General features: G+C 39.8%; 1 protein-coding gene across 1 annotated transcript in view; it reads left to right on the top strand.

The window, feature by feature from the left end:
• Positions 1-22276, top strand: part of MAST2 (microtubule associated serine/threonine kinase 2) — a gene marked incomplete at its 5' end in the record, with an annotated part of 188223 nt that overhangs the window by 136830 nt on the left and 29117 nt on the right. Inside the window, 5 exons of the mRNA XM_084266399.1 lie at positions 4504-4658; positions 5808-5873; positions 12675-12750; positions 14036-14245; positions 19849-19950. Of these exons, the coding sequence (XP_084122525.1) occupies positions 4504-4658; positions 5808-5873; positions 12675-12750; positions 14036-14245; positions 19849-19950 (609 nt within the window). The remainder of the gene's footprint in view (positions 1-4503; positions 4659-5807; positions 5874-12674; positions 12751-14035; positions 14246-19848; positions 19951-22276) is intronic.

The following is a 22276-nucleotide window of genomic DNA, read 5'->3' as shown; positions in this document are numbered from 1 at the left end:
CAACTGCGTGGTCGCATATCACTGCCTCTTTCCATAATACTTCTATTGATCATTGTGGTTCATATGTACTATTTAGAGTATGTTCCTGGCAATTGTCATACCTGCAATAATTAGGACTCAGTATTCCATGTTATGTAAATCTTACACTGAATGCAGAATCACTGTTTTCCTTGTGAGCTGTCCTGTTAATGTTCATCCATAAAATTTCTAGGGCCTCTCAAACACAAATTTATCACCACAGTTCCTTAGGAGGTGAGTGTTCAATTCAGTCTGCATAGCAAGAGAAGAAATTGGGGTCAGAAGTTTCTTTTTAGTATAACTTGATGTGATTAAAATTTGATTTTGCAACATTAATCTCATCTCTGTAGCTTCATATGTTCAGACACATTCCCACAGGCTCTAGTCTACACAATTTTCACAATTTGTTCTCTTTTGTCCTTCAAGACAGTTGGTTATTTTGTTGGGTTTGGGTTTTTTTTGTCTCCTTAGAAGGCAGGTGACTTGATTTCAGTCTCCTGTGGGAGAAGTCTCCATGTGTATGTACAGATATACAGGCAAGAGGACAGAAAAACGTGGGAGAAGCTTTCATTATCAATGTGAAAAAAACCCCTCTGGTTTCATTGCCAAGCAGTATTATTATATATTTGAGCAGCTGTTAAAAAGGAGCTCTGCTTTTAGCTTTGTACTCTTGGGTTAAATCTTTATGTGGCATAAGCCGTGGCTAAGTCCTCTTCTGAGTGCAAACTATGACAGCATGGAGCAAATACAGTTACTTTCTGTATGGATGATCCAAATAGTTGATCACTGATAGCTACTGAGAGGGCTTCCAAGATGCCTGTGAAGATAACACCGGTGGAGACCAAACTGCCTGCAGTGTCTAAGTCCTTCTTACCTGCAGGTGGAATCTCTAGTTTTTTCATAGTTTATAGTTTGACCAGCCTTCAGATGGATGTCCACAGGGAGCAAGAATGGCCCCAAAAAGTTAAAGTCTGTTGGAAGTATCAGTCCTTGCTTTGAAATAGGGACATTAAAGCTATCTGTATAAAGTTTGCAGCTTTCTTACATGGGAAAAGACCCATATTTGTCTCTTGTCATGTTCCCAGAAATAGCTAGATCAGTTTGAACAACGTTATTCCAACAAACCAACCTGGCAAATCTGAGATTGACATGTCACATAGAAATCATCAGTTCATATGGTGTAAGTATTCTAAGTATTGTAAGAAACAAAAACCAGGGTGGTATCATGAGAAGCACAAAGCGATCATCATCTGTAGATCTGAATTTACCTTCCTGTGGGAAATAGTTAGATTAAAACCTGTATTCCAAGACTTTTTTTTCCTAAATGACCAAGTCTCTCATCTCTTGTCCTTTTGCTGGACACAGGCTCAGGAAGATATTGAAATGGGCTGTTTAGTAAGTGGCAATGTAATTCTTGAAGCTATTAAACTCAGTATTACATTCCTAAGCTAATCTTACTCTAGTCTATGACAATACTATTATAGTATTTCACAGATTAGAATTAATTTGAATTGATCTGAGTAACACCTCTGAAGTTGACAAGCAATATTATTCCTACATAGACTTAAAATCTGAACTAAGGAGGAGTCAAAGGGCTTGTCAGAAGAGCACAATGAATTTATGCCGTGGATGTGAATTTAACAGAATTTTTGGCTGCCATTTGGCATCATCAGTCTTGAAGATTACATTTCTTTTTCAAGCAAAATAGAAGGAAGCTGGTAGACTTCCTTTCTGGTGTATGTGCCAGTAGGACATGAAATATCAAGAAGAGCATCGGTTCGGTGTTCTGCTGACCTGAGTTTCTGTTAGACCTGACCTGCATCTTTGTGGTCATAGATCAGCTGCTCATCCAACTAAACATCTGAATGCACCAAAACATTTACTTAGCCTAAGATTAGTGGAAACCTGTAGATTCTGCTTTATTTTTTTGTGTCCAGGTGAGGGATGACACTTTTAAAAAATACATTTAGCCTTTTCATACAAAACTGTATGAAAAGATCTGTATCATCAGACCAACACTGAAAAAGCTGGAGAGGACCTTCTCACAAGTTAGATGAACATGGAACAGTCAGTTGAACGGGCCAGTAATTATTTTTAAACATCTAATCTGCTATTTCTTTTCTAGATGCAGAGTTAATACATAAACTACTACAGTATTAGCTTGGATACTTTTTACTGGAGAAGAAGACACCAGGGGGTATTTGTATGAGTCTGCTGCAAATATTGAATACAGTGATGTAGTTACTTAAAAATCAATACTTCAGAAGTGTTTCACTTTGTTTTCATGCTTCTTCATTGAAAGGCTGTATGCCTTAGGACTGCTAGAGAAGCCCTTGGCAGAGGAAAGTCCATTTCATCATGGTCTTTAGGATTTTCTTTAACTATTCTCTGGAATTATAAAGTTTGTGATCTGATTGCTTTTAAGGAGAGAAAGTGGAGGGAGGATTTTGGTAGATCATCCATGAGTTGATTAGCGCTGCTTTTCCACTGGTTTTGCTGTTGGGAAGCAAACACATACCTCTTCTCTGAAAAGCAGTGCTGTTTTCTTCATAGGCAGTTGGTTTCCCCGTCTCCTTGCAATGTTTAAGACACAAAGAGATCAAAGAAAGCTCTGAAAATCAAAGAGGGCTTGTGTAATTCCAAACTACAAGGAGAGACTTTCTCCTCTATTTGGCATAAGCAGTGTGCACAGCTGTGGGTGAAGGGGCGATCGAATACCCAGGCTCTCCGTCTTGGCTTCAGTCTGGATTTAGACCAACATATGTTGATAGATCATCTGGATAATCATCCCTGTGTGGACACTGTGCTGAAGATGACTTCCCAACATGGTCCAGGCTCCTAGACCTGCCAGAAGGAAAACAGTGGAAGTGGTGACTTCCAGTTCCAGCTGCACTTGGGGAGTTGGTGCACATCCCAGGACTTTCGAGGGGGTTTTCTTCTGTAAACACCTCAGTGCAGCTCAGAAGGAGTGGGTCTGGGCTCTGGAGCCATTTATGTATCTTTATCAAAGAATGTGACCTTTAGGTTGATAAGCTCTCACATTCAGATCTCCACCTCAGTCTTGTTGAGAATTCTCTAGATAAGACTATGCTAGGATCTGCAGCGATCCGCTTTGCTTTAATTCAGTTCCAGTGTGGCAGCTATCTTCCTGACAAATTGGAAGTTCCTGTTTTACGTGATTTTAGACCATTTCCCCTTTGATATCAACATTGCAAACATGCAGGACTTGGTGAAAAGCCACACCAGCATTTGGCTTTCATTGCTTGGCCATAGTTGTTAGCTTTTCCAAAACCCATCAACAACAGATTAGTCTAGAAAAACATGCTAGGTGAGTTAAAGCTTTGGTCATACATGTCATATCATGTGTAATTCCCTCCAACCAGCTGCTTTCCAGTTTGTGTGTGGGTCATTGTAGCAAAAGGAGAAGTTTTTCTGCTGGAACAGTGTACATAATTCATTTCATCAGATCAATAAGGAGCTTAGACTCGGACGATTCTTTTAATAAGACCCACTGGTGTTATGGTGTTACTTAGTGCTGCTCTGGTTCAACACTTCTCAGGGTTTTTTTAATTCTTCCACCCCCACTCCCTTCCCCCAAGGATTTTTAGTTTGTCCTTACAGCCTGTATTTTCTTACTTGGGTAAAATGGAAAGGGACATTGAAAAATCACGGTAGAAAAAATGCATTCCTTAGTTGACCTATAGCTAGTTCATCCAGAACATCCAACATTTGGTGTGACCAACACTTCCCACAAATAAATGGTCTAATTTTGGGTTTCCTGAGGTTCAAGAATTAAAACAGTTTCATGCCTATCATTATTAAAGGAGGTGTGTCATATAAACTCATCCACTTAAACATGAAGAAGCTGATTCACTCTATAACAAGAAACTCTGTTAATCTTACAACTGTTCAAAGTCAGCTGCTTTCATTTTATCATTGCCTGCTTGGTTAGAGAAGTGTCCTGGTGGGTAAAGGAAGGGAGAAATAAAATCCTGATCATTTACAATACCAACTTCCAATGAGAGCCAAATCAGCAAAAACTTTCACTTCTACGCAGCTCCATAGCATTCTGCATGCCAGTGAAACTCCTGAGCTAAGAGAGCATGAGGGAAAAGGAAAGAAAGTTGCTCACCACTCCAGGGACCTCTTTGTCCTTTCCAGAGTAGCACTGGTACTCACGTGCCTTCCTTTCTGTCTCCTACCAGTAAATTACCTGCATGATCAGATGTAATGCTTCCAGAATCAGATGCAATGGTTCACTAGCCTTCTCCACAAATTTTCCTGATCTCACCAGCTCTGTTATTGTACATAAGGGTTGGCTTAGCCTAATGAGAACCAAAGAAAAGAGGCACCTGGTCTGATAAGTAGCTTTCTTTTCCGCTGGAGTGTGCAGTGTATGGCAGAATCCGTTCCTCTTCCATTCATTAGCTGACCCCTATGCATGCGTTTAGTGCATTTCTTTTCTGTATTTTTTTCTGTACTCAGTCATCATGCTCATCTCAGGAGAAGCTGCACCAGCTGCCCTTTCAGCCCACGGCAGATGAACTTCATTTCCTGACAAAGCATTTCAGTACTGAGAGCATCACTGATGAGGAAGGTCGTCATTCTCCAGCCTTGAGGCCTCGATCACGCAGTCTCAGGTGAGCTCTAGGTTGTTTCCTGGAATTTGAAGATGTTGGACACATGTTCTGCATTTCTTGTGTGCTTTCAGATCTAAGCATAGTAATTTGTAGTTGTTTACTTAGATGGTTTTGAAATTATTTTAATCCACATTTAAATCAGAAAGGATTTATTTTTTTCCACGTGTGATGCTGAGGTTTTGGCTTGCAAAATGGTTGGCATTCTGTGTCTTCACAATAACTCCTTGAAAACACGATCTACAAGCACCTCAGACTAAATCTATAGGATGTCGATTTCCTTCAGTGACGTTTCTTCTCAGAATTTTGCTGCATTGATAGGAAGTGGTTACGGTCGCTGTTAATAACTTCACCAGCAGTGCTTCTGAAGAGATGTGAAAAACAGAGTAAGTGAAGGCAAAACTTAAATGGAATTGCACCCAAGAGCAATTTTTTAATAGTGCTCAAGGGATTTCTCCTGCATTAGCAGTTGAATAATTGTGACTGTGCATTTGAGATCTGGTTGTTCTAAGGTAGCTCTCCGGGAGTCATTACCTTGTGCAGTTGATTTTTCCAACCAGAAGTGACTAGAACTTCATCTTTCACAGAATTACAGGACCTCTGGAGGTCATCTTGTCCAAACCCCTGCTTGAGCAGATTGCCCAGGTCCATGTTCAGACAGCTTTTGAGTATCTCCAAGGACAGAGTTTCCACAAACTCTCTTGGAAATCTTTCTTGCAGGTCTCCAACAATTATGTGGAGTAAATCCACAAACATTTTGTATCATGGCAAAAGCCTTAAGTTTTGCTGTGCGTTTCATGCTGGACCAAGGGAATGAAATTCTACAGAGATGTACCTCTAGATGCAGCATCTTCTGAAAGAAAATGCAAGCAGTGGACAAGGAGGTGAAGGCTCCTTTCTGCTTCTTATCTGAGGGTGTCAGAGGTGGATATCACCCTTAAAGTAATCCATGAGATTCAGAAACTCTGCCTGCTGGAAATACTGAATCAGTGTGCCCAGCTCAGGACCTGGGCTGGGGTTTGTGGCAGAAGGGAGTGAAACAGGACAAGATAACAAAAAAAAAGTTAAAAAAAAATCCACAGTGAGTGTTGTGTCGTGGCAGGGCTGACTCCTCGTGATTATTTGTAATTATTTGTATGTTCTGAACTTCAGCACAGGCTGCATGGTAATTGCGTATGGATCTACTAAGTGTAGTTACACAGTAATCTACAGGAGCAGGTAAGTACTGTGAGTAGTAGCACACTTAGCCTGTGATCTCCACAAATTGCCAAGTAGTGAAAGAGTAGTTATATGATTGGTACTAAGTCTCTGAACAATAGCTATGCCTCAGTCCTCTTGCTGTCACTCTTAATGCTGTCGCTGAGTAGTGTAACTGCTAGTTCTTTATAGATAAAGTCAGCTACTGTAGGTAGACAACACATCACTAAAGTAATTATTGTCCTTTCTAACACAGACATAGTACTGTTGGCATAATGAAGTAAAAGACACTTTTGCTAATGCAAGAATGATATAAGCAATAAAACAAAGAGCCAAATTTAGGGGTTTTTTCCTTGTTAATAGGGATTATCAACTTTACCTCTGTGAGCCAATTTCAAAGCAGAGTTACCGTGTAGTAGACTTAAAATTTGTGATGAGACTAGATTAATGCAGCGTGTCATATACCAAAATGATTAATCTTCTTCTCTCTTGAATGCTTTCTCTAGCTCTGTCTGGTTTCTAGCGTGGTAATGACCAGCCTTACTGGTATTCCAACGCTTAGAATGAAATAACTTAATTGTTTTAACTTCACCTGATTTGTTTTTCATTGTGCTTATTGTTAGTACTGTGATGCTATGTGACTCTAAAGCACTCTTGCTGCTACCAAGCGTTCATGCTGGCCTGTGAACCTCAAAGAAAAATTGATACATGGATCCAGCCAATTGGAGCAGTGTTTGCAGGAGTAAATACCCTCTTTGACAGAGGGTAACATGTCCTTGTAAACAAACAAGCACTGAAATATGTGAAGACCAGACCTTCCTCACTGCACAGCTTGTTTATTACATTTGCCCACACGATAGATTTAGCTCACTTGTGAAAGGATATTTTTACTTACTTAAGAAAGGAAAACATAGAATGTGAGCAGTTAATGTTTTGAAAATCAAGCAGGAATTTCCAAAAAATGTAATATTTTCATAAGCATTTAGTGATCTTCTTTGATCAGCTTTAGTGAAAAGCAGATGAACAAAAAAACCTCAGATTTTTTTAATTGGTGGCCGCAGCTTTGGAATTTAAAAAGTGGTCTGAGGAGAGTATTGCCTAGATGTAACTTTGGGGAAATCTACTTCTTTGACTGGAAATTTACCACTTTCGTATTTAGCTGCACATGTTCTGTTCATACAGAGCAGTTTTAATGATCAGTCTGGATGTAAAAGTAGAGTTGTGGAGGGTAACGTTGGCTGATGTACACTGACAGGGTGGTAGCACCTCTATCACTTGTGTGATGCCAACGTGGCTTGAAGATACTCATCACTTATTTGAAATCCCTCAGATTTCTACACCAAAGAGGCAGCACTAGTTCTTTCCCAGCCACTTTCCTCTACAGGGGCAAGGAGGTAGCCTGAGACCAACACTAGAATCCCAAAGTGTAATGTGCTTATAAACCTGGTAGCTAAAGCCAGGAGACTGTTCTCTCACCCGTCTCCAATAGATCCAGTGCTGACATGCTGAATTAAGGAACGTATTTCCATGTGAGCCACCTGCTTTGGTGCTTACAGGGTGTCTGCAGTAGAGGAGAATATTTCTTTATTACCTGCAGAAGTAGTTCCTAACTATCATCTCTCATCAGTTCTCCTTCTTTGGTAGTGCAGCCTTCAAGTTACCGACCCGTAGAGACTTGCGCAGGCTGTGCATTCATTTTGTTTAGAACAATCCTGAGCTTTAACTGAAAAAGATCTTTTCTCCCAGGAGTAAAATGTGAATTTTTCCACTAAACTTGGCATCATTACTCTTTTTGAGTTAGAGAGATGCTGCCCTCCGTCTTTTCCTGGTTCTCTTTGCTCGTCATCCTTTAGCAGTTGCTAACATGTGGGAATGTGTGGAGAATGTCAGAGATAAAAGTAGAGTTAACTAATAACGACTTCTTTGTGCAGTCACTCAGCCCACCAATCTGCCCAGTTTTTCTTGATCTCTCTTCATATTTGAGGATAATGTTGTCGAGGGAAAAAAGGGTTGAAGATTGTAGCAGAGACTTTTTATATAATTGAAGTAGATGAGATCATCCATAATCAAATATGCTCCTTCATCTCTTTGCTGGGTAGTGCTTTTTAAATGCAGTCCTCTAACCCGACTTTCGATATGCTAGATCCTGCCCATTAAGGACTCCTAGGAAATGCCAGTTGCCAAAAAAGGCTTCTGACGATGAAATACCCAAGACAGGAAGAAGGAATAGGTGTTGTGAAGCCACACCAGTGGCCCACATAATCCATTTTTATCTTAAAAATTGATCCCGCAGGTTATGGAGCTCTCTCATCTCGCTGCACTTAAGCGCCAGCTTTAGCCACTTGAGTAATCTTGGTGGTTTTATCACTTGGTGCTGCTGCTTTCAGAAAGTGCCGCCCGCCCCGAGCTGCCGAGGGACAGGCGGTGTTCCCTGCAGAGTGGGGACTCAGGCAGCCATGGGCTTGCCAGGGAGGGATAATAGTTTTGTGTTCTCAAGCTTTAAACATCCATTTCCAACGAAAATACATTCTGACTGCGTTACAGACAATGTTGCACTTTTTGTTTTGTCTCTGAAGACAGTGAGTTCTGTGAGCTTGGTTTTTAGAAAGTTCTTCAGAGGGATTGTTTAAATTTATTAACTTCTGGTCTCACTCACCATTGTTATGATTTTCTATTCTTGAGGAAAACTGGGTATTCTTATTTGCCCACTGTACCACTTATTACTTTTTAACTTTCTAGTGTTTTCTGTCTAAAGCACTCACAGGTTTTGTTGGCATGCATAAAAACCCCTGAGGTGTCAGAAAGAGCTAGTTGCAGCCCCTGTGTAAGTCTGTAGAAAAAAACTCACCAGTCACTTGCTTTCAAAAAGATAGCGATTGAAATGTATTCTGTTTCCTTTAATGCTCTCTCATTCATGTTTGTTGTAATTATTATTTATTGATTTGTTGTTTATATTTATGCATATAATCCCCCCTTATATTAATAAGAATTTCACTCCTAGTATAGTGAAGAGGTACAAAACCAAACCCAAATAGTATTTGTCCATGGACTAAATGCAGCTGAAGCACAGTGTTTGTAAAACTGAATTTAAAAAGCCCCAAAAGAATGTAAAAGAACTTAGAAATGACTCTCACTCACTCGGTGAGACTCTTTAATGTTCTGCTTCACTGCTTGCCTGTTCCACAAGAAGAAGAATGACTGTATATCCTGCTTTGCCTTAGCTTCCCGCTTTTCTGGCAGGACTAGAATAACTTCCCAGTGTGGACTTTTCTGTGCTGTTTGGTTACAGTTACGCAGGAAGAAGGATCCTTGAATAAATACTGAAAAATAATCCAAAGTTACACATTTAATTTTCTACATTGTTTCCTCCATGGTATACATGGTTGTAATTCTGTGGAAAACTGTATTTCACTATTATTGTGGATGTTGCAGAAATTCAGACTGTGGCAGATGGATCTGATGGTAACGTGCTGTAAATAAGTCCTAATTAAACCTTTATGTGCAGGGTGGAAGCAGAGGGGAGCAGACTGCTTTTAGCTTCTCTGCTTTTTCCTGATCACAGGCTGGTTTGGGTTGGAAGGGACCCCAAAGCACACCTAGTTCCACCCTCTGACATTGACAGGGACACCCTCCACTAGCCCAGGCTGCCTGACCTTGAACCCTACCAGGGATCCAGGGGCATCACAGCCTGTGCCAGGGCCTCATTGTCCTCATCATAACAAAACTCTTAAAAAATATCATCCTTGATACCTTCACCTGTCACCATGAAGGAAAAATCAGGTATTCATAAACATCTCAGTTTTATTTAATCACAGTTAGACTAGTTTTTGTAAGATTTCAGTTATTACTAATAGTGCTTCTCCTTGAAATAGCTGTCTGTTAGCTATTTTCACTTCCTAGCATCAGATAAAGACACATGAGTTTTGACAGGTTGAAAGCTAGAAACCTTTGTGGGAGATAGATGTCACTGAAAGCCTACCACCACATCATTTCATCGGGCGCAGGAGCGGAAAGAGAGAGTTTTTCATTCTGCTGTTAAGCTTAAGGGGACAGATATTATTCTTCTAATGTCTGCTCTGCCGAAATGAAAAACTCCCTGACAACAATCATTTCTTTGACCTACCTACCTCCACCAAGAGAAGAGGAGCAGCCTGCTTTTTGTCTCAGAGTCTTAGGCGCGTGCACAGCGTGTGCCCTCTGTTTTACAGAAAATAAGCTGCGCCTTTGTGAGGCTCGAAACGTTAGACTGGCTTCGTTCTGTATGTGAAATCCTTGGTGCTAGCTAGATGTGTGAAGCTTTAGTGTCTGAAAAGCTGTCATGCCAATAAAATGTATTAAACTCCTTCTTTTTTTTTTTGTTCCTAAATTTCCTTATGTTCTCCCTCAGTGGCACTCAGTTATCTGCCCAGTGCTGGTTTCTTTTTCACCTGGTTGTGTCGCAGAGTTGCTGTACAGTACCCAGCAGTGCCTGGCAGCTGGCCTGTGGTTAGTTAGGCAGTTATCCATCTAATTATTTCTGTGGTTTCCCATGCTGAGGATCAACATTAGAACATTGTAGTGCAGTATATCGTGTTGCAGTCTTGCTATAGTCAGCTGGACATTTAATTTGATCTGTTCTATCAGGCAGATTTTATTTAGAATGATGATTTGAACCTTGATCCCAGGTTTTATCCAAAGTTGCTTGGATGCTGTCATTTAGGTGGTGAAAAGTGGCTTCCAAAGATGAGAGACAAAGCTGCTGATGCCCGAGGAAGCCAAGGCATTATTATAATGGTTTACTTTCTTGCCAAGCAGTAGACTCTTCTGCAAAGAAAGTACTTTGTTTCAGAATGGTAAAAAAACAAGAGCAAACCAAATAATCTCCCCTATCGTTGTGACTCTCCTTAAGGAAACAGCACGTCTGCTGCAGAATAGTTCAAGTAGCACAATTGCTGCATAGCTCTTAATTTCCTGTGTCCATATGAATAAAAAGCCTTGAAAGCAAAAGGCAAAAACCCTTGTGATCTATGGTGGCCCTAAGGCATCAAATTTTAGTAGGAGTACTTTAGGATGTAAAGGATGAAGGATGTACATGACTTTATATTTCTGTAGCTAGCATCAAAGTGCTTATATGTCCTTGTAATTTATATCCCACTTAAATCACACAGAAAAATTATACGTTATAGAAAAATTAATTCCTCAATAACTATGTTCACTGAGTTCTTCAGCTCCATAGGAGCTGCCTGTAAACAAGTGGCATATGTTTGTGTGAGATTGTTGGGTCTTAAAGAAAAAGGGATAAAGATAACCGTCTAGATGTGTGGGGAAGTTTGCTTCTAAGTCTGAAATGTAAATGTTCTTACCCTTCTTTCTATTATGCCACACATTACCTATGAATAGAAATGTGAGTTTCTTTTTAAAGAAAATTTTCCTTGATTAAAAATTGCTACCTACTAAGATAAGGGATATATTTTCTTCAAAAACAGTTGATGAAAACGTATTTTTACTTGGTTTGCAAAAACATCCAAATCAGTTTTTCTCCTTTGACATAACGATTCGGTGAGAGATTTAATCTGAAGTGTGTTTTCCCAGGCTGAAGGATAAACCTTAATAAAAACAAGACACAATGCAATTCACAGAATTCCAGTGCCAGCCATGAAAAGAGATTGGTATTGCTAGATTCTGTGAGCCAGAGAGTTAAATTTGCTTTGAATTGTAAATACACGTTCCCAAAAGAATGTTTTTTTTTCTTTAAATAGGTTAGCAGCAAGGTAGTAACTGTGATGCATTCCAAGTTTAAAATGTATTTATTCCATTTAGAGAGATGCATTCCATCCTTCACAAGAAAGTTTAAAACGTTTGAACTCATTCAAGATAAAATTGTATTTCTTGACGTACAGAAAATAGTTTTGGCAATATGTAGTGCTCTGAAAATCATAAAGACAATGATCATGTAAGATGCCAAATAACTGAAGCCCTTGCTTGTCTTGAACATCAAAACAAGGTAACCAGAGAAATGAGATGCTGTAGGCGATCTTGTAGCTGGGGATTATCTGCATTACCTCACTCTGGCTGTCCTCAGTGGCAGGATGAGTCAGAGCACTGCACACCATCAGATGTGATGAAATGAGATGCAACTCTTCTTTAAAAAAAAATAAAAATAAAAGTACCCAAACAGCAATATAAATGCTGTTTGTCAAGATTTAGTGTCCTGTTTTTTGGTGTGCCTTGAAGTCACTCGCTAACCTATGCATACATGCATGTGGATCTGTGGCGTTACATGCCTCAAGGGAGTGCAGTTTTCATAAAAGTATTCTGTTCCTATTGCTTGTGGTATTTATTTATAAGATTTAGCTGAATAACACTGCTTATGCATCCCTCCTGTAGTGTAGTAGTCCTCAGACAAAGGGAAGCGAGTTGTCTCAAGTTCCTTGTTTCATCTATTCTGCTCCTTTCCAGCACTGCAGACTCCAGATATAATAGTTGTTTCTTCCTGGGCAGGGCTGCTGACTGTGCCATGGAGAGCAGTAGGAGAACAAGGGACATTACAGACATACCTGCAACAAGTGCAGTGGGGTTTTACATGCTTGTACGTTAGGGTTGTGTTCAGTGGGTTTCTGCCTGAGTTAGGTGAAGGGAGGAATGTTAGCAGTTGTCAGGTGACTGTAGATGGCTGTTGCTTGCTAGGATTTTCTCTGAAGTTAAGCATCTGCTCACTATTGAAGGGAAGTCAGAGCTTTGGAAGGGCTGCGGTCAGCGTGGCAGCATTACAACCAGCACTAGATTTTGGCAGGTTTTGATGTCATAGCTGTAAGTGATAACGTACTTTCTTTTCTCCTCTAGCCCGGGTCGCTCCCCAATTTCCTTTGACAGTGAAATAATAATGATGAATCATGTGTACAAAGAAAGGTTTCCAAAGGTAAGGAATCACTTTTTGAATAATACATTCGATGAACTTGTGACCAAGCTCAGAATCTGTTTGTAGCGCTCACTGGAGAAGGAGCCCAGCTCTTACCTCTGATTTCTGAGCAGTCCAGTTTGCTGAGAGTTTGCTGCTTCACATGTCAGTCCCTCAGTAGAAGAAATAAAAGAGCTTTGTGTATTTGTGTGTGTACATGTTATTTACTAGATTTCTCATGTCTTTTATTGGCAAGACAAACGCTTGCAGGAATGAGAAGCAGCTGAGCTGCTGTGGCTGCTCAGTTCACTTGTTTTGTTTGTGAGGCCAGCATCTCCATTTTAACTAATCCATGTCTTTTTCTTTAAATACTGAATTAGATAAGGGCTGGCAGAGGGATGTTCTGCTTCATTTCATATATATACTTTAAAAAGCTGGTTTACAGAGTAAGTTCAAGATGCAGTGAATACCATTCTCTCATTGTTCCTTGTATAACTGCACTAAATTTGCTTTATACTGATCTAAATTTCATTGATTTTATAGTCTTGCCATTTACGTATTGGGAATGCAAAGGTTTTTTAAAAGTAATTCCAGATTATACTGGAGGTTTTGGCAGAAACCAAGTTTGCCACTGTAGCTTTTGGTACCAGAGGAGCCATGAAGACAGCCTTGGATTTTCAGAAAAAACAATCTGAATTCAGTCATGCTGAAACGTGCCAAAGTGATTTGCCATGAGAATACCTGTAGTGTTTTTATAAATCTGAATATTGAGATTTGTGGGGTCAAGCTTTGAAAGTCAACATCTCATTGAAATTAGTATAGAAGATCCTGTATCCCAAAGTTGTTGATATGGCCAGTCCTTCCAGTTCTGCCAAGAGCAAAAACCAGATGCTTCCCTGGCGACAGGTTACCAGCACTCATAGTGAGAGGAGTGCCTGTTCCAATGTCTGTTGCTTGGGGCAGTGATTTGCAGGTTCCATCATCTTGCCTAAAGGTTCTGAAAACTGCCTCTTAAATCCTTACTCTGGAGATCCAGGGAGGGATATAGCCTCAGGACCAGGATATTTCTATGGTCATTTGCATTTTCAGAAGGTGCATTCCAATTAATTGTTTCCTCATGTGAACGTAACTTTTGCCCATGGTAGGCTATTTTTATTCTTAGCAAAACACTGTTGTATTTTGGAATATTTTTAAGCCACGTGCATTTTGGAATTAAGAATATGTTACTTTAGCACCTGACTTGTTTGTGTTTAAATTCTGGGATAGTAAAATGTAAGAATAATTTCTGTTTTTTCTGTACTTTTAGGCCACGGCGCAGATGGAAGAACGGCTGGCGGAGTTTATTGCCTCGAATGCTCCAGAGAACGTGCTGCAATTAGCAGATGGGGTCCTAAGTTTCATTCATCATCAAGTTATTGAACTGGCCAGAGATTGCCTAGATAAATCACGTGAAGGTCTCATTACTTCTCGGTACTTCTACGAGCTGCAGGAAAACTTGGAGAAACTTCTCCAGGATGTAAGTGCTGTCTGGAAAGTAGAATATTTTGGTTTGATTGTAACTTTAAACAGTAAGCCCGAGCTTTGATTTTAGGAGAGACAATGTGGATCTGAGGGGAAGGGCAACGGGTAGGGGGGCATCAGGGGATCTGAGTTCTGAGTTGTTCCAGTCTGCTGTTTATCTGCCACGGGCGGATTTGAGCAAATCACTTCACCTGAGTACTTGGTTTGTACAGAAAAAGTGGGAAGAAGTCAGAGACAGTCTCCACCATTTATGGAAATGGGGTTCATCCAGATGGAGGAAATTACTGAACTTTTCTTTCATGTACTTCAAGACTCTGAATGACTTATTAATTACAATAGTGCCTTCAAGGGGTGATAACACCACAGTTTGTACTGTTGCCATAAATTTTTCATAAAAGATTTTCTCAAGCTGAACTTAATCCAGTTGTGGGTTTTTTCGTACTTCAATGTGTTTTGTGGTGTTCAAAGCATATGAAAATACACAAGGGGGCACAGTTTTAATGTGTGCTCAGTATGCTTCAGCTGCTCATTAAAACCCACGCTTTTGCTTTAAAATGAAAATCATACTAAATTCAAAAAAAATCTCTTAGAATTTATGCTATAGCTGTTGGGAAGAGTCAGCGCAATTACCAGTTGCTGGGTCCAGACCTCTGTTCGGGAACATCTTCCTAAGCTTTGATTTAAAGAAATAGCAAGCTGAAAACTCAGGGGTTATAAAGATTGCAGTCTCAGATAACAAATATGGAGACCTCTAGAAATAGAACACCTGAAATAATTTATTTACTGTGATGATTTTTAATCTGTTTGGTAAAGATGTGTTTGTGTGTCACTGATCATTTTGCCAACTGACTGGCATGAATTGCACTGGTTTGTGCCCCTTTGCCACTCTTTCCAGACATTAGAGAATGGCAGAGGAGTAAAAATACTATATTGATAGGCAATAACTGTATTAGAAAGCTCTGGGAAAACTGCAGAATCTTCCCTTTTATCACCTAAAATTTTGGCTACCCCATTTCTATGAGTGTGGCGCTCATTTCCCTGATATTTTGTATGCACAGGAAAAAAAAGACTCGTGTTTGGTTTTGTCGTGTGCTGCCTGGATAGGGAATATAATTTTGCAAGATCAAGAGAGACAGGGAATCTCTTCTGAGGGCCTGCATGGTTATCTACCTATGGGATAGCAGTAAACACTGCATTTAATAGTAAGATGCATTTAATAGTAAGATGATTTGTAGTAAAAGTGGTGTTTTTTGGGTGCTGTGCAAGAGTTCGACCACCATTGGTGTGTTCGACCACCATTCAGTGTGTTTTACTGCTTCTGGCAGCAGATACTTGGAGCTTGAAACGGTCCCACTCCCAGACTTCCCTCTGTGTGTGGACAAGGATTGCTCATACTGTAAGGAACTAGGAGAGCAATACCAGAGGTGGCAAGTCTGGCCCCCTCCAGTCTGCCCTTTCAGATTTGTCTTCTGGCCTGAAGAGGTTAATCAGGGTCTCGGAGAAGGTGTGGATCAGCTAAATCTGCTTTTTCCTCTCCTCTCCCCTCCCTCAGAACAACTCCTCAAAAGACATTTCTTAAATGTCCTTTTCCCCTTGATCCTACACACATGGTACTGCTGCTCCTAAGCACAGGGAGAGATGACATTGAACAGTTAGTGAGAAGATACAGTGGTCATCTCTGGGCTTATCCAGGGCTTTCTTCAAGCTCTTCCTCCATAACATCTTCTGCAGAGCAGGGGTGAGGGAAGGGTCAGCTCTGAAGTTGAATTGATTTGCTTTAGGACATAAGGTGGGCTAGAGACGATTAAAGAGTGAGCTTAGAGACTAGGCAGGCAGACCAGGCAGGGAAGGGAGAGGACAAAGAAATTCAAGATAGTGGAGGAATGCCAAATACTTCATTCCCTATCTTTCTCATATGTGTTTTTGTTTCTCCTGTCCTATCATAATTCCTTGGCTTTTCTTTTATATTCTGGTATTTAAAAGCTACTTGGTCTCCTCTGCTTGCCAGTCCGTGCTTTGCCCTTCAGAATGCATTCTAGAAGGAAATAATTGGGACAACATTACAGTCTAAACAAATAGAAATTGGTGATAGTATTTCTTTTGGAGGACTCATCTGAAACACATCAAGTTTAGATTATGCTAAATTTGAGTACAGGGTCTTTACCTTTGCTTAGCTTGAAAGGTAATGCACAGTTATGCACTATATAAATAATGTTAGCACAAAAGTCATCAAGAAACTCTTCCAGTTGGGCACTTGTATGGTCTATGCAGGAAGATATATGGTTTTATGGTATATTTTTATAGCATATGGAAAAATCAGGAAGATGATTTATGGTGAATGAGGAGGTCAGTGAGTGGCAGGAGTACCCACAGATTTTCATAGAGTTTTACTGTGAAAAAATAGATTCTCTTGAAATTCTTTCTTATGGTGTTGATTCTGACTTGTGGTACCAAACTAAACTCACCCAGTACTTCAAACCACCGAAAAGAAACTCAATTTAATATTTGATATTGTAAAAACGTGTCCGTAAAGCAGGGTATGTAAATAATGAGCTGTTTAAATATACCAAATCAGAAAGCTTTTAAATGTTTTTAGATCCTGGCTTTTGTAATAGAATGCCAACAAATCTCATTAGTTATGGCAAATGAGATCGTTTCCCTTGTTTGGAGCGTGAAATACTGTCTCAGCCAGAAAACCCTATTGGATGTTGTCTCGCTGAGCATATCCTGAGGTAAAAATGAATTTAAAAGATTTTCTTAATTTTGAAAACCACAAACTTGAATGTTACACTTCAAACTTTAAGTAAAAATACTGAAAAATAAGATAAAGCCTTTATAAAAAAAACATATATGACATTCAATTCTTTTATCTGTTAACCTGGGTTGGGCTTACGGGAGGGGTTGGGACCTTGGGTTACCAGGGGATAAAAGGTTATAGTCAGTTATTCCTTGGCTGAATTGAAGAGGTGAAACTAGCCAGGAGAAGTTTAATGGTTTTTGTGTAGGTGTAGCTGGTTGGTGAGGAAGGTGAAGGATTACAGGTGTTTCTGTGCATGGAACAAAAGAAACAGGGGGGGGTGTTGGTGCTGTGCTGTGGTGACTGATGCTGCACGCTGGCGAATAGATCCTCTGATTGGCATTGCTTTCTTAATTCAAGCCTGAGCATAAATTTATTGGTTCTTGGCATTGCAGGTCTATTGTTTTGGTTTCCATCAGTATATTAGCTCAATTACAGCGTTGTGACTTGCATATCCCAGTTATCGGTCCTGCTGAACCCCAGGGGAGGACAGTGATTTTAATTTCATGCCCCAGTAGCTACAGTTAGTGACGGATGGGTCTTTCAGATAAGGGAATCGGTTTGTAAATTACCCGTTGCTACCTCCTGCACACGTGTCACGGGCAATGTGTGGAGGAATGGCATCAGCCTCTACCCACAACCCTTAGAGCTTCTCCCCCCTCCCCTTGGGAGGCAGAGGGGGGGAAACCCTGAAATGCCACCAGCAACCTTCAGACAGCCATGTCGTCATTGGGAACTGCTAATTAGATGGCACGTGGAAGCAGCAGGCAGAGCTATATAAACCCCCTGGTTCCCAGATACTGTCCTTGGGACAGATTGTAAACAGATGTCTGTAGGGATGTCCGGGCTGTCCTGCGCGAGAAGGAAACAAGAGGAGACAGTTTTGCTGAGGATCTTGGAAGAGCAGCACTGTGCAGAGATGATGGCTGAGTGGCTCTTACAAGTTGTGCTTGATTTTTTTGTAATCCTTTTTTTTTTTTTTTCTTTTTTTTTTCTTTTTCCTTCCCTTTTTGCTTCTCTCTGTCATTTGGCAGCCGTGGTCTCCAGCTTTTCATTCTCCAAACAGACACCTGATTTAAATTAGTAAAATGTTAAAATTACTTTGCCTAAATTGACATAGATGAGAAAAGGAGAAAATAGAAGGAACTGATTTAAAATAATAAGTTTGCTTCAGTACTATAAATGGATGCAAAAGATTATTATTGTTGTTGTTGTTATTATTGTTATTATTATTATTATTATACTTATGGGGGGGTGGGCTTTCCAATTGCATGGCTCGTATTTCCTATAATACAAAGTTGTTGATGGTTGATTTATTCATTTCAACACAGCTAACCCCTGGTGATCTGGAATGGCTTTTCAAATATGAAAGCATTAATTTATTTCAAGAAATCATATTTTAACTCCTAAGTTTGGGAATGCGTTAGGAGACACGGAGTGAATGCTAATCATCATCTTTTTGATTATTTTGGATTTTATAGTTCGAAAATACCTTGTAGTTAGACAAACATTGCAACTTACTTCAATGCTTTCAAAATAATCTTCTTTCTAAGGCTCTGTAGCCAGGAGGGATATCTAGTGGCAATAAGCCCTTGCTTATTGGTGCTAACATAGGCAATTAACATTTCTAATTCTGACCTGTGTCAAAATGAAAAATAACAAACTTTTAATTGCTATTTTTATGGTTTTTTAGATCCCAAGGATATATTATTTTAAAAGGCTGCCAGCATGTTTCTGTGTTCCTAGCTCTGAATTTCTGCTGCTCTGTGTTTTTATTGTTCTTCTAGGTGATCACCAGTGTGATTTGACTTCCCAGTCATATCTGTCTTTTGCTTCAATGGTGCTAATGAATGATGCTAAATGAACCTTTTTGTTTCTTGTTGCTTGCATCCTCGTTGATAAAATATAATTCCTATAAGCAACTGGCTCACTGCCAGCATAAGCTCATTGGTTAAGTTCTGGACTTTATATTTGTGGCTCTGCTGAAGCCTAATGTTTACACCCTGGGGAAAAAATAGCTATACTTTGTTTCAGAGTTTTTACATCTCATTGGAACCATCTTTTTATCACCCTGCAATGAAATACTATTTTATTTGTGCTGCAGGACTCATAATGTAACTGCTGTGTGCTTGAGCAAAAGAAGAGTAATTTGGGGCTGGCCGTTCAAATTTGTCCTTGGTGGTTTTGGGATTTTAGTGTGTTCATTGTTAGAAAAGGATGCCCTGTCATATGCACACATACCTCAAAACTGAGCCCCGAATTTATACTGAAAATTGGTAAAGTAAAGGGGGTGGACAAGAACAAGCTGTCTAAATGAGGTTTTTATGTGGTCTTTGCTTTGCTTGTGTGCTTGCTCTCACTTAGTGTATGATTCAGCGCTGTAGTTGTTCAGCAGCATTTCTGAAAATAAAGAGAAACTGAAGTTTAGCTTTTTCTTGATGATGAACAGAAGTAATTCAAAGTCTGGCTCAAAGTAAAGCCTAGAAACACGTGTAGCTGTTATGAATGTAGGATGTGGAAGGTAAAATTGAAAAAAATGAGTATCTAATATAATTGATAGGTGATATAATGCAAATAGAGCTTCTGAAATATCTCTTGCATGATAAAAGGAGTCAGCTGTAATGGAAAAGCTAGATGTAACTTGGCATCATTGAATGAGCTGAGATCATTGCCTGCCCTGACTCAGTCGTGCCGTTGCTGCTGGATTACAGCTATCGAGCTGGTGATGGCATTCAGCATCTGACATATAAAAATGAAGAGTTCACTGCAAGGACCATAATGTGATGTTCTGCTCTCCACAGGCCCACGAGCGATCCGAGAGCTCCGAGGTTGCCTTCGTTACCCAACTTGTGAAGAAGCTGATGATTATCATCGCACGACCCGCTCGGCTGCTGGAGTGCCTGGTAAGTTGGGTCCTTGGGAAAGGGCACATATGATCTAAAGAGTCTGCTGTGTGCTTGAGGAGATAAGGAACACAAAGCCTTCAAGAGAAAGCTTTAAATTCTTATAAAAGCATTGATGAGAAATAAATCAACCTTTTTAAAAAAAGAAGTGTGAAGTGTCTTTGGCATTGCTATAGAAGTATCTTTCCATTGGAGTGTCAGCTGCCACAGCAGCTGAATTATACTTTAGTTTAAACTTTATGGCTGAGAGGTCAGGTGTAGCTGTTGACATCATTTTTGTGCTCCTTGATGCCACCTGATGTTCCTCACGGTGTTAGCAGGTACAGTGAAGAGTGTGTGAATGTACAGGGTGTGTATGGTGCCCAGAGAACCATGCTAAGAAAGAACTGCGAAGGAATAAGTTCTTTTCCATGACATAAACAGTGTTTAGGCTCTTGAACTCAAACTCTTACCATAGACCCAGCAATTCCAGAGAAATATACAGAGAGTATATAGAAAAGCAGGGGTTTTTTGCTAGCTTTCTTTGACAAAGTAGACAAGAGTGGTTCAACCTTTCCAGTGACAGCAACTTTGAAAACATCTGCTGAGGTACTGATGAAAACACCTTATTCCTCCTCCATGACTGTCAGGTACACCTCTTTACTGTGAACCCTGTAGTACAAGGAAGACTGTTTAATCAGTGGTGAAGAAGTAGGCCACACAACTAGAAATACAGATGCCTACGCTTACTTACTTAAGAAGCATACACTAGATTACATTGAAAATCCTGGACACAACTCCATTCAGACCAGGAATTCTTTGGTTTTCAAAATTATTTCTGTGATTTAGAGGAGTTTTGTGACTTTAGACATTTTCTATCACCTATGCAAAATATTCTTTGGAAGTGAAGACAGTGAAGAAAGCAACTGAATTTAAGCTTACTGTGTGTGTATTTGCTGTGTTCACCACTGGCATTTATACAGGTGTACACCCTGCTAGTAACACATCATCTAGGGAGGCAGGTTTTGTGAACTGATCTCTGTGCCTGCAAGCAGGTCCAAACTCAAGCCAGCTTCTCACTACAAATCAGTAGGTCTCCATGTTCTTCCACTACCTTCCATACCTGATGTTCTGCAAAGTGAGTGGGAGCAGGTGGAAGCTGGAAAGTTGGTGAGATTTGAGTAATGAACTGCAAAGTGTGTAGTGACAACCTTGACAATGAAGTGGCTAGACTTCCAAGCATATAAATAGTATTTATATCTGTAAACTCACCTTTCCTTTTTATTTAGCCTGATTGCCTTTGTGGAAACTTTTTATACACTCACACACATATATATGATTTTTTTTTTAAAAAAATCTGATATTATGAAGACTTAAGTAGCAAACCCAGGACATAATGTCCCTTTTATCCCTTAAAAGAACAAGATACATAGCCATGGGTAGTCTATCATTTAAATAGCTTCAGAAATACATTTCTCTTTTTCTAAAATAATTTTTTAAAATTTAACCTCTAGCTTCATAGTTTGAGCATTTATAGACAAATGTTCTAAGATTTAACATCAATGTTAATTTTAGTAACACAGCTCATTCTCGTTTCTTCCTTGTAAATGAAGTAACTGACCATGTAGGCAGTGATGTTGTTGGCATATAGTTGTGATGGTTGTGATGGTTTTAGTGGGAGTGCAGGCATTTAAGTATTTTAAACTTCAGTTATTTGGTTTCAGTCTTTGTGTTACCTGTTGAACTGTGAAATGTTTATTTATGGACTCAGTCTCTGGGGCTTCAAGAAAATAATAATGTGTTTTGTGCATCACTGAAACCATCTTTTGGGGAAAAAAAAAAGTAATTTATTCTTTCTTTTTCCAGATTATTTTTCCATAGCATTTGCCTCTGCTCCAGAGGGATCATTCTTCTCCATTTAAGTAAAACTGTATTCAGATGATTTGATAAATCTACTAAACAGAAGATAGAATTGGAGTTTGTTTAATGTCTTATTTTTTATATGCTTGAGTTTTTTGTCCCCAGACTTTTTTCCTTTTCATGGAGTCATAGAATTGTCTTGGTTGGCTTTTTTTTTTTTTTGGCCTTCACTCACCAATAAAATACCACAGTTGTATTTTGAAGTATCCTTCCTTGGCTCCACCTTCCATTACAGTCGTGCAGTGCTGTTGAGCATCTCTCTCCCCTCATGCTCTCCGCTCTGGCTTCTGCTCTCCCCAAGTTCTGAGGTAGCTGATGGATCCTCTTCCAGAGGACTCAGGAGGAAACTTACCTTTTGCATTGTTGCTGTCATTGATGACAGCATGTATCTAAGCAGCACTGCTTAAAGCAAGGAAGAAAAGGTGCA

This window comes from Gallinula chloropus (assembly GCF_964237585.1).
Source record: "Gallinula chloropus genome assembly, chromosome: 6".
Taxonomy (NCBI): domain Eukaryota; kingdom Metazoa; phylum Chordata; class Aves; order Gruiformes; family Rallidae; genus Gallinula; species Gallinula chloropus.
The sequence above is the reverse complement of the archived record's forward strand: the minus strand, read 5'-3'. Positions and strand labels throughout refer to the sequence as shown.